This window comes from Exophiala spinifera, assembly GCF_000836115.1.
Source record: "Exophiala spinifera strain CBS 89968 unplaced genomic scaffold supercont1.1, whole genome shotgun sequence".
Classification (NCBI taxonomy): Eukaryota; Fungi; Ascomycota; class Eurotiomycetes; order Chaetothyriales; family Herpotrichiellaceae; genus Exophiala; species Exophiala spinifera.
In genome coordinates this window covers 1,306,984-1,318,784 of record NW_015622513.1, presented here as the reverse complement: position 1 = coordinate 1,318,784, position 11,801 = coordinate 1,306,984, and the positions used below count along the sequence as shown (strand labels likewise).

The window sequence follows — 11,801 nt, the reverse complement described above, 5'->3', positions numbered from 1 at the left end:
TTGATATGTCGCGAATCACAAATACTACGAGAAAAGATAACGACCGATAGGGAGTAATGTTAAACAGTGTGCAAGTGTCGACCCAGAAGCGCCGACCAATAGAGAGACATCTGGACATCCGGATACTAAACATCCAAAGCTAAAATGAGCATGAGGCCTGCATGTCTCCGAGGTCGTCCATTTTGAGTGCCATTCATACTTCGTCCTCTTACTCAGCCTGATGGACAACAGAATCGGCATTGTCTTGTCTGTGGTCGACCAAATCACGGTCCTCCGAAGGCGAGTCCGACGCCGAACAAGCCAAGTTCCTAGACATTTCGTGAATTCACTCGTCGGCATCTTTGGCGCCCAATAACGTGGACTCTTGCTCTTGTCGCCAAGTATGTTGCCCATGTTATCCACGATAACACAGCGGGTGCGGTGTTGGCCTCCCCAATCTGCATCTGCCCCTGGCCATCTCGCATGGGGACTATGGGCAGTGGTGAACTTGGAAGACGTTGCTCGATGCTGAATCACCCTCCATACAATTCACCGTGGCAGCATATCCAGACGGGTTCTTTTCCAGGATTACTCGCCTTCTTGGGGTGACTTTGATGAGCATTCCGTAGCATTGTTTGCAAATAGATCAAGGGGCGGACAGGACATGGAGCGAGAGTCGACGTGGAAAGAGAAATCCCAGACAGGCGCCGCTTTTAGTATCTATATTGTAGGCCCAGTACCAAGTAGTCGTACCCGTGACTCTACTGCGTGTAATCTTCTTACCTTCGTCTCATCTACAGTATCTTATCACTATTCAACATATACCGATTCCTCTTGTAACACCGTAGTACCACGCTTCTGCTTGACCATGTTATTGGCAGTGCTACTTGCAAGATACCCGATAGTAGCGCCGAAACAGCCGGGACGAGTGACAAGATCGAACGTGATTGTTATAGGCTACTTTGGCAAGAATAGATTGCCTCGTCAAGCCACGGCTTGCATACGATTCCGAAGTTGGGATAGTATCATGGCCAGCTCAGCCACTCTGCGCAAGCCAGGCGCCAAGTTGGGCGATTGGTCTCAGCCTCGAACGGTGTTACCTTCATTTTCATCCACGTCTACCAGTTCCTCTGCCATCTACCCATATTTCGCCGATGAATCTGGCACAGTTCTCACTCTCTCGACATATTTTGCAGTTGAACTGCGACTTTCCGGATTCTTTCCGGACTCTCCATCAACATGCCGATCAGGCTGATTGATACCACAACCCTCCGGATGAAGGTCTTCTTGGGGGCCAAGATCCCAGCATATGCAATACTCTCCCATACCTGGGTCGAGGACGAGGAGGTCGATTTTCTGGAAATGAATGCGATTCTGCGCGATCCCCAACATCCAGCCACCGATAAGTCTGGTTATGAAAAGATCAGAGCGACGTGTAGGGAAGCGAAGCGACATGGTATTTCTTATGCCTGGGTTGATACCTGCTCTATCGACAAGAGTAGCAGCGCTGAACTGACTGAGGCTATTAATTCCATGTTTGCGTGGTATCGAAACGCGGAAGTCTGCTTTGTGTTCCTCAGTGATGTTGGGCCAGACTCGAACATCCTTACCACGTTGCAGCATTGCCGGTGGATGACCCGAGGCTGGACCCTGCAAGAGCTGATTGCGCCACGCGATCTCAGGTTTTACAACTCTGCATGGGAGCACGTAGGGAGCAAGATGTCACTGAAACAGCAGATTCGCGATACCACTGCGATCAATGACGAAGTGCTGGAGGATTGCGACGCCTTACAAGATGTCCCGGTAGCTCGAAGGATGGCATGGGCGTCTCGACGAGAGACCACTCGAGTGGAGGACATTGCTTACTGCCTATTGGGAATCTTCGACGTCAACATGCCGCTTCTTTACGGTGAAGGAGACAAAGCGTTCATCCGACTCCAAGAAGAAATCATCCGACGCTCGGACGATCTGTCGATCTTTTGCAATCTCCCAGGGTTCGAGTCGCTGGACCAACCTCCTCGACCTTCCACTGGCACCGGCGACACTCGTTGTTTAGAAAGGTATCAAGATCTCTTTGCAACATCGCCCAAGGATTTCTCGGTATGTTACGACATCTCTAGGGGTGAATGGAGTGGTTTGATCCATACTTTCTCATCCACCAATGTAGGTGTACGCTTTGAGAACGTGAGGATTCATGTAGCGCACACTGTAAGTAATCTAGAGAGACGGTCTTTCTACATCCTGCCCCTAGGACACATGTCGCCACACATTTCTTGTACTTTGCTCCTCGAGAAGATTGGACCCAAGTACTTTGTCAGGCGCAATCATTTCAGCGCTACAAATCAATTGCGCTTCGAGATGACATGGGCAATGCCTGGAGAACCTCAAGATTTGCACATAGTCAGCAAGCTGACGCCAGCCATTTACCGGCAAATACACAGCGTTAATCGCTACGGCATCGAGATAAAAATCCGGGGAAATACACGTGGACCTGCCCTTAGCCACGAGCGGCTATATGGTACTATAGAAAAGGCAATGCCAGAAGATAGTTGGGATGCTATCGGCGAGAGATTTCTGGTCACAATGTCTGCTTTCAGAGGCTACGTGAAGGTAAGGACGGGGGCAGCAAACAAAATAAGGGACGGGGTGAGGGTCAGTTACCAGCAATGGTTTCTTGGGCTCAAGCAGGATTCTAGATTAGGACGAACTAACTTCAGAGGCCCTTTGCTGAAATTTCTGCAATTCCCTGACCTCGCGCAGGAGGATGAAGAACAAGTGGCTTGGGATGCCATGCAAGAGTATGGTTTTGACTACGCTCCCTGCCAATTGTTTCTCCAAGCACTAGACGCGGTCTTGCAGGCCCGAGTGGAAAGGGTGCAAGAGGTCGGGGACACTCGCTTCCGGGTGGTTGTAGACTGCGATTACGCCAGCTCTCGCAGCCAACGTAGGTTCAAATGAGATGAGATCGAAGGGCAGTGTATCAAGAATCCTACAAACGGCGTACGGAGTACCAAACACGCTGCGGGTCCAGGGGCGAACAATGATGGAATGCGACAACGAATGGATGGAATATCTGGAAATAGGCCTTCAGAGTAGGGGTCCCAGACTGAGTACTGCTAAAAGAGACACTTGTATACAAGGATTGATGCACGTAGACGCTTTTCAGCTCTTTCTAGAGGGGCTGGGCAAGTAGACGTCGCATATATATTGCCGCCGCTTTAGTCGAAGTTTCAGAGACTGCGAAGTCGAGTCGAAGCGCGTCGATTCTCGCAACGACGACAGTAAAAGTCACCCTGCTGCAACGTATCTCTGGTACACCTACACGGCGACATTATTTCATCCAACAGCTTCTTTATTGTCCCATGCAATATCAGTAGACCGATATTCACACCAAGCAATTCGAACCGGCCTTACAATGGATCGCAGTTTGGACGACACTATTGCAGAGCGTCAAGTATGCAGAATCCTGGCGACCTCTTTCTTAATCTCGCTAACCTTGTGAAGAGACGAGAGAATCGTGGTGGCGGTCGTAGGGCTCCTCCACCTTCACGTCGCAGAGACTTCAACTATCCTCGCGATGGAGTCAGAAAGGTGCGAATACCCGCGACCTGCCGCGCACTGTTAACTGATCTTGGTGCTCTAGGTCCGACTATCCTCTCCTCTCTCCCATGAACGTCCTCCTGTTCCGTCGTATTATTGATTGGTCGCCGCATCAATTCGAACCACTTCCAAAGGGTCACTTCGACTTCCGACTTTCACGACGGGTTTCGGGCCAGAATATTTTGACATACAGCTAACCAGATGTTCCTCCTGCACAGTCCACAAGAGATGACCGAACGAACCTAGACAAGTATGACCATCGAAAATCAACAGAATCTAGCAAGATACTAAACGGAAACAGTGACTGGGTCCACGATCGATATGATGACGAACCTGAAAGTGAGGGTCAAACTATTTGTGATGTACGATGATGGGGAACTGATCAAGGGCGTAGCCTATGGTGTCCACGATCGCTCTAAAGAACGCAGAGACCGCCGACGAGACCGGTCACCCGAACCCGACCGGTAAGCCCGTTGAACGGTAGTATTGGCCTGTGACTGATGTTCTAGAAAACCGCCTCCAGCGAAGCTACGAGTCGACAATCTGCACTACGATTTGACCGAAGATGATATCTATGTATGTCTGCACACGCCGCTCACTCGAGGATACTGAACCTTGTAGGACTTGTTCACGCGCATAGCGCCCGTTATGGACGCTCGACTTCGCTACGACCGAGCTGGACGTTCCGAAGGGGTAGCTTTCGTTACTTACGAACATGTTGCCGATGCTAGAGCCGCTATTCGAGACTTTGATGGCGCCAATGCAAAAGGACAGCCTATTCGCCTCACTCTGCTACCGCTTCCACGACGGGACAACCCTTTCGATCGGGTCGAGAACCCTAAGAGTCTGTTTGACAGAATCGAAGCTCCCGGAGGTCGAAATCGCAGACGTAGTGAGAGCCCTGTAGGCGATGTTGAGGAAGACCGAGCAGCTCGCCGCGGAGCCGGCAGGGGAGGACCTAGAGACCGACGAAGCGACGTAACAAAGCCAGCTCCTGAAAATATTGATCGTTATATTCCCGGTCGTGACAGCAGAAGTTCCAGTCATCGCGGAGGCCGAAGGCCTGGTGAGCGACGAGAGCGTGCGATTAGGGAAGGAGAGGGGAACAAGACTAGCAATGGTCGGCCCCGGAAGACAGCTGAAGAACTTGACGCCGAGATGGACGACTATTGGACAACAGCCGGCACCACGCAAGGACAAAATGGCGGCGGAGACGTCGCAGTTGCACAGCCACAAGGGAACGACATTGACATGATTGAGTAAACAAAAGACGGGTATCCTCCGAAAATGGTGTTTGTGTTTGTATAACCTTGCGCGATGCTTTACTGTTGCCTGAGGCATCTTGGGGGGTGCGAAAAGAAAAGGTCCAACGACCCAATATTGTCACGTTTTCACTACGGACACTATCCGGACGGGCAGACAACTATTTCCAATCAATCAATCCATTTGACTGGCGTCCCGAGGACCTGTTCAACGTTCTTGCGATTGCTACAATGTTTCTATGTTGAAAGTTATCGTTCACATCGAAGGCTCAGTCGAGTTTCGACAGTATAAAGTGCTCTACAGCATCTAATCCCTCGGCGGCACCGCTCCCCTCTACACTCCTTGGAAACGCGAGGTACCCATGCGGAGCGCCAGGGATGATCTTGACAATCGCTTCTCCGCCAGCCATCAGCCACTTGGTACTCATGAACATTGTATCATCCAACAAACAGTCTTCTGTCCCACAGGTATATAGCGCCGCCGGAAGCTTTCCCCTCAGCAGCTCAAGATTGGCGTAGAGAGGACTAATCGAAGGATGCATTCTCTCGCTTTCAGACGTGCCTGGGAGGAAGGCATCACGAAACGCGTCCATCAAATCTTTATCAAGCACAAGCGGTTGACGCTTCTGGAAGTGGTAGACTCCAGGCGTCCAGACCATGGAGTAACAGCCGAAATGCAATAAGAGACCTTTGAACCGGAACTCTGCATAACGAGGCGCAGAATGTTGCATTAGATGCAGTGCGACCAGCATACTCAGATGTGCCCCTGCCGATTCACCGCCAACGAAGCCCAACGGTGCGCCGAACTTCGACGTCGCATTGTCGACCAGCCACTCTGCAACATCGTAGCAGTCGTTGGGCCCTGCAGGGAACGGGTGTTCAGGGGCGAGACGATAACCCACAGACAGCGCGAGCACGCCGGTCCTGTTGGCGCGGTCCTGGAGATTCGAATCCTGAGACTTTTCGTCCCCAAGAACCCACCCTCCACCGTGGATGTGGAGGAAAACCGCACGGATGTCTTTGCCATTCTGCGGACGAAGGATTCGACACGGGATATCGCGACCTGCGTCTCGCGATGGGATGGCAAAGTCTTCTGCCGAGTCTAGGTAGACTGACTTTGGGAGGGGTGTTTCGCCGGCGGCACGCATTTCGCGATATTTTGGTGCTCCAACTTCGTACCACTTCGGTCCGGTCGACATGATGTCCATGAGCATTTCGTTCAAGGCATTGGTTTTGGCCGAGATGGCCGCGCGGCCGAACTTGGTGGTGTCGATCGACAAGTCACTATGGGCGTCCATGATAAGAGTGTCCGAGTGCAGGATGCTTCGGTGAATTGTATATATCTGTCTATAAGTGCGGTTCTTGGTTGGAAGACTCTTCTCCTCTGAGCTGTCCCCGAAGGATAGGATCTCGAATTAGTTCTTCGTTTACCATTCGTTGGGAGCATTTTTAGACACGGCGTGTTGCTCTTTACCTCGGCTGCTCTGCCTGACAGATACCTAGTAATCAAACTGTGTCGAGGATCGGAGATACTTGTCTCCGACTGCGGTGGCTTGAAACCGCCTCGGGATATCTTCGGATGTTGCCAAGATTGACGCTCTCGATTCCCGAAATTTCACGACGACCACAAGGCAAACGATCCTATCGAGGATGAGACAATCATCACGGCATATTCGTCAGTAGCTTGTGTCGCGACCACACCCAGGCGGATTCCTTTATGTTATTCTGGCACTGGTTCAACCCCCGAATCATTCTTCTTCTACAGCACAACCACAGGCACAGATTTGGCATGAACAAAACGCAACCTTGAGCAACAAACACCATTCAGCCTTGTCGGGCATCGTCGACAGCAGCGGCGCATCATGGATGAAGACAGTCTCCGCGACTTTCTTCCAACTTCCTTCGGGGGCGGAGTTGGAGGCTTCGATGCTCAGGCCCAATTGGAACAGGCGCGACGTAAAGTACCAGAGGCACAAAAGGCCAAAGCACGCTCAGCAGCAGGGAGCGATTCGGATTCAGAGGACTCTGACGATTCAGAAGACGATGATGAATACCCGATCTCCCATGAAATAGTGTTCAAAACGCATGATCGCCCAGTAACCACTATCACGGTAGATCCTTCAGGGTCGCGTATGATTACAGGTTCGACAGATTGCAAGATCAAACTGCACGATTTCGCGTCCATGACGCCGAATACACTACGAGCATTCAAGTCCCTCGATCCCACTGCCACAAAGACCTCAGCGAATTCAGAATCACACCCTGTCCATGCTGTGAAGTTCAACCCAACCTCTCCCGGTCAGGTCCTGGTTGTTTCCGCCACCACCCAGGCAAAGATCTTGTCGAGGGATGGCGAAACAATCACCGAATTCGTCAAGGGCGACATGTACCTGCGCGACATGAACATGACCAAAGGCCACATAAGCGAGATCACCGGCGGCACATGGCACCCTTTTCTGCCACACCTCTGCGTGACGGCTGGCACCGACAGCACCATCCGGATCTGGGACGTCAACGTACGCACGAAGCAGAAAGACGTGATTGTGCACAAATCGAAGCTGGCCGGGGCGGCGGGTCGAAGTCGAATGACGGCCGTGGCATGGGGCAGTCAAGTCGGCAGCGACAACAGCCTCCTCGTGGGCACCGCACTGGACGGCTCTCTGTCCATGTGGGGCGGAGAGGGCCCATATCACAGACCGAGCGCCGAGATTAGCAACGCGCACACGAGCAACACATGGACCAGCGGAATCGACATCAGCGCGGACGGCAGACTCGTCGTCACTCGGGGTGGCGACGACACGATCAAGCTGTGGGATACGCGCAAATTCAAACAGCCAGTCAACACTACCTCTCACGCCTCGACGTCCAGCCAATACCCGACGTCGGGCATCATGTTCGCTCCCAATTCGTCTTCGATCATCACCGGTTCCGAGACTGGGGATCTCTACATCCTGAACCCAGCCACTCTTAAACCTGAAGTCGTCACGGCCGTCACGCCTGGGTCGCCGCTGATCAGTGTCCTGTGGCACGACAAGCTCAACCAGATCGTCACTGGGAGCGCCAACGCCGAGACACACGTGCTCTTCAACCCGAAGATTTCCACAAAGGGAGCCGTCATGGTCATGTCCAAGGCGCCGAAGCGGAGGCACGTCGACGACGACCCCAGTCTCACCACGGACCTGTCGCAGGGTATCTCTGGTGATGCCATTGTCAATCCCGGAACAAGCAGTGAGGGGATCCAAGGCAGTACGTTTTCGTCGCGACACCCGACCATCGGACTCACTGCGTCTGGCAAGTCCAGAGATCCCCGGCGTCCTCACATGCCGGTGTCGACGCCGTTTGCGAGAAGTCAACCCGACGAAAAGCACATCAAGGAGAGAATCCCGCTCAGTTCCATGAGAGAAGAGGATCCTCGAGAAGCTCTGCTCAAGTATGCCGACAAAGCTCAGAACGATCCCATGTTTACCAAGGCGTGGGGCAAGACACAACCAAAGACCATCTACGCGGATCTTAGCGACGATGAAGATGGCGAAGACGGACCACAAAAGAAGAAACAAAGGACATGAGTTTTGATATGGCTCTTAGAGTTTTAAATTTCATTATCACTGTCCGGTCCCGTTACTCCCCGGATATCCTGGAAACATCCGACTCAGATCGGGCATATATATGTCGTTCAGATTGGTACCTTGGGCTGGGTACCATCATTGAAACGATAGAATGCCTGCCAATCGTACAGAATACCCCGGCCAAGGTCCAAGGTACAGGATAGCATCAGCAATCGCTTGCCCATCACAAAAGTTTCTCGGTGTTGTACAAAACATGGCTGGATCAACCTAGACTGGCACATTTCATGTGGTCATACTGGTACATGATAAGATCGTCACACACGCTCTCAAGGAGGCCCCATATTCCCTCAACCACATCACACATGATCTCGAGAACATCATATACGGTCCTCGCTCGCTTCTCATAAGCAAAATGACCGGATGAAAAGAAAAGTAAAAGGGGTCAGAATACTTCGGACCTTCAATTAAGGAACACCATAAATGGCCTCCTTAATTCCCTTTTTGGTTGGACGGACAAGTCTCTTGAGTCCCATCCAAGGGGTATTGATTGGTGATTCACCGGTATAAATGAATGCGTCGTAGAGGAATCCTCCAAAAGTGCAACCTATGAAGGGAGCGATCATGGGAATCTACCGGAAGGGTTAACTCTAGCTCAGAGAAAATGTATGTGTGTGTCTGCGAGACAAGTGGAGACGTGGAGAAAGGGAGAGGGAGCGATAGTAGGCGTGAGGAAGAATAAGAATGTGAGTGAGGGGGTAGAATGTGTGAGAGAGAAGAGATTGTGTGTGTGTGTGTGTGTGTGAACGCGGGAAAGAGAAAGAAACACCAGGTTACGAAGGTGAGGAAATGACAGGGCATGGTAGGTGCTAGGTATTCCAACACATACCCAAAAGTAATATCCTCCGGCACTCCAAACCTCATGTCCATATCCGACAAAATACGTAAAGAGTCTCGGACCAAAGTCTCGAGCGAGGTTGATAGCGTAGCCCGTCTCCCAGCCCAGGGTGGCACCGATTCCAAAGATCAAAAAGAACAGGGCGAGCGGCACCAAGTTCCCGGCGCCCAGGTTCGCGTCGTCCTTGAGGGCGAAGATGACAAAGACGAGAACGGTGCTCGAGACGATCTCGGAGAAGAACTGGCCGGTCGTGGACAGGAAGGGCTGCGGGTACGTGCAAAACACGCCCGCGGTCGCCGTGTCGCTGTACCCTGGCACGGTGCGGACGTTGGCGCCGCCCTCGTAGGCGTCGATGGCCGACTTGTAGTTGCCGTAGATGACGGCGGCGCCGCAGAAGCAGCCGGCCACCTGCGCGCACGCGTACACGGGGAACTTCCACCAGGGGAACCCCCGGAAGATGCAGTTGACCATGGTGATGGCCGGGTTGAGGTGGCCCCCCGCGCACCCGGCGACGTAGACTCCCAGCATCACGCCTATTCCCCATCTGCACGGACACGACGACGTCGTGGGTTAGTTTGATGTCCGTATCCATCCTGTAGGGGGTCGAGTTCAGGGTTCGGGGGATGGAAATGAAATCAAGTCCCGCAGGGACTGAAATTTTTTGAGGGAAGAGGGGGTAAGAAAAAGAAAAATAGAGACGAAAAGGAGAATCAAAGCTAAGAAGAGAAAAGAAATCATGGGTTTTCCCCCGTGACACGCACAGATTTCCAAAGACTCACCCCCATGAAATGCTTTGATAGTCACCCTTGTTCTGACTACTCGCTGGCAGATTCGGGTTCGCAGAGAGCGTGACCTGCGCGACGGACCCGTCGCCAAACAAAATCATGATAAACGTGCCCAGGAACTCGGCAAACGGGTCGCGCAGGTGGTGGCGCACGCGAGACCACCAGAGCGTCTTGTGGTGTTGATAGTCCTCCTCGGCCTCGGCGTACTTGAGGGCGTTGTCGATGGGAGGGCCGTGTTCGGCGTGGTACGGGTAGGGATTCGGATTGGGGTCCATGTGGTTACGGTGGCGATGATCCTGGTGTTGTTGTAGTTGTTGTAGGTCAATGGGTGGCTGGTCGTCATGGCGTTTGGTTTCGTGGTGCTCTCGGTGGGTAAAGGTCGCTTGGTCCGAGGCCGAAGATGATGAACCTTGGGTTTGGATAGGGGTAGGAGGGCCAGAAGGAAATTTCGAGTTGTCTTTGACTCCTTTGCGTATTGACATGTTGAGTCAAAAGTCAGGTGGTACATAAGTTGGGGGTCGAATGTGGCGGCTGGGCGTGTGGGTGAGTGGTAGGTTGAACAGAAGAGAAATTTCTGGGGATGAGACGGATGGAGATGGTGGTTTTTGTTATATGAATGTCGTACTTTGTAATAATATCTAAGTTCCCGCCACGTTTTTGTCCTTTTTATGTCTTTCTCTCGGCTACTCGTACTCGTGTGGTGCCACAAGAGAAAAGGTGGATTGACAATAGTGGCGGAGCGGAGCTCAGACATAAGACTGTGTATTCCGCAGTGGGAAAGAAGAATCGTCGATGATCCGATGCATGCGAATCTATAGAAACTGGCACGGTTCGGGGTTCCACTGACTGTTGCAACGGTCATAATTCCGGAAGGATTGCATCCAATCGTTCGACGAAGCTACAGCCCTTTTCTATCTTGGCTGATGCGCACGGTGTTTGCGAGGAAGAAGCATAAGCACGAGGGATGAACGAGCAGATCGCAAGTTTAGCCCCGATCTACAACTAACTAAAAGTTGTTGAGGGGTGCTGTTGCAGAGGAGGAGAAGAGGAGAGGGATGCATCTTGCGGATTCATTCATACTGGCGGATGATACTGATTGAGCTGGACTCTCAGGATTGTTGGTGATGACGATGGTGGTGGTGGGAGATGGTACGAGTAGTTATGATGTTATGTCAACCTAGCGAGGGGGCACTTAACCGTCTAGTCCGGGAGTTAGCAGAGGCGCTAACCTATTACTAGCTAGTACGTCGTTAAGTGACCAACCAAGTCACTAAGTTGGGAGAAATAGCCGTGGCTGCGACGTCAGTGGCACTTTTCCAAGGGCCAGTTAGGGCATCAGTCAGGCGTACCTATCGTTAGATCCAACACCACGCCACGACTTATATAACGACTGAGGATACAAAAACTGGGGAGAACCATGACTGGGTGCTTTGACCTTGAACGTCATTGCTATCATTTGCGCGACGAGTTGCTCTTACTCCTCAAAGTCGAAGGCAACAGAGAGCAGCACCGTGTTTGAAAACCACGAATATTCATCAGCAAGCGGGATGCGAGTAGGACCGAGGCACAGGACTAATGCACGAGTACTGGTCCCACGAGCTAGAGATGCTGCAGAGTTACAGGAGAGACTACTCGCTCGTACAGATACTACGGCGCTGATCTTTGAGCAGCAAGAATGATCGACTCGACCAGAGAAATACTGCGAGACGCAAAA

The 11,801-nt window shown here is 52.1% G+C and overlaps 5 protein-coding genes across 5 annotated transcripts; 3 read left to right on the top strand and 2 right to left on the bottom strand.

Moving 5' to 3' along the window:
• Positions 1–1,218: 1,218 nt before the first annotated feature.
• PV08_00499 (uncharacterized protein) lies at positions 1,219–2,937 on the top strand (the record flags this gene model as incomplete). The annotated part of the gene is made up of 1 exon (XM_016374864.1): positions 1,219–2,937. One exon carries the CDS (start codon positions 1,219–1,221, stop codon positions 2,935–2,937), a length of 1,719 nt encoding a protein of 572 aa, XP_016240140.1.
• Positions 2,938–3,903: 966 nt separating this feature from the next.
• Positions 3,904–4,842, top strand: PV08_00498 (uncharacterized protein; the record flags this gene model as incomplete). The annotated part of the gene is made up of 3 exons (XM_016374863.1): positions 3,904–4,043; positions 4,089–4,155; positions 4,201–4,842. 3 exons carry the CDS (start codon positions 3,904–3,906, stop codon positions 4,840–4,842), a joined length of 849 nt encoding a protein of 282 aa, XP_016240139.1.
• A 268-nt stretch (positions 4,843–5,110) lies between these two features.
• PV08_00497 (uncharacterized protein) lies at positions 5,111–6,139 on the bottom strand (the record flags this gene model as incomplete). The annotated part of the gene is made up of 1 exon (XM_016374862.1): positions 5,111–6,139. One exon carries the CDS (start codon positions 6,137–6,139, stop codon positions 5,111–5,113), a length of 1,029 nt encoding a protein of 342 aa, XP_016240138.1.
• A 564-nt stretch (positions 6,140–6,703) lies between these two features.
• Positions 6,704–8,407, top strand: PV08_00496 (uncharacterized protein; the record flags this gene model as incomplete). Its single annotated transcript, XM_016374861.1, has 1 exon — positions 6,704–8,407. One exon carries the CDS (start codon positions 6,704–6,706, stop codon positions 8,405–8,407), a length of 1,704 nt encoding a protein of 567 aa, XP_016240137.1.
• A 464-nt stretch (positions 8,408–8,871) lies between these two features.
• Positions 8,872–10,569, bottom strand: PV08_00495 (uncharacterized protein; the record flags this gene model as incomplete). The annotated part of the gene is made up of 3 exons (XM_016374860.1): positions 8,872–9,036; positions 9,294–9,846; positions 10,082–10,569. The coding sequence occupies 3 exons, from the start codon at positions 10,567–10,569 to the stop codon at positions 8,872–8,874; spliced, it is 1,206 nt and encodes a 401-aa protein (XP_016240136.1).
• Between the last annotated feature and the right edge of the window lie 1,232 nt (positions 10,570–11,801).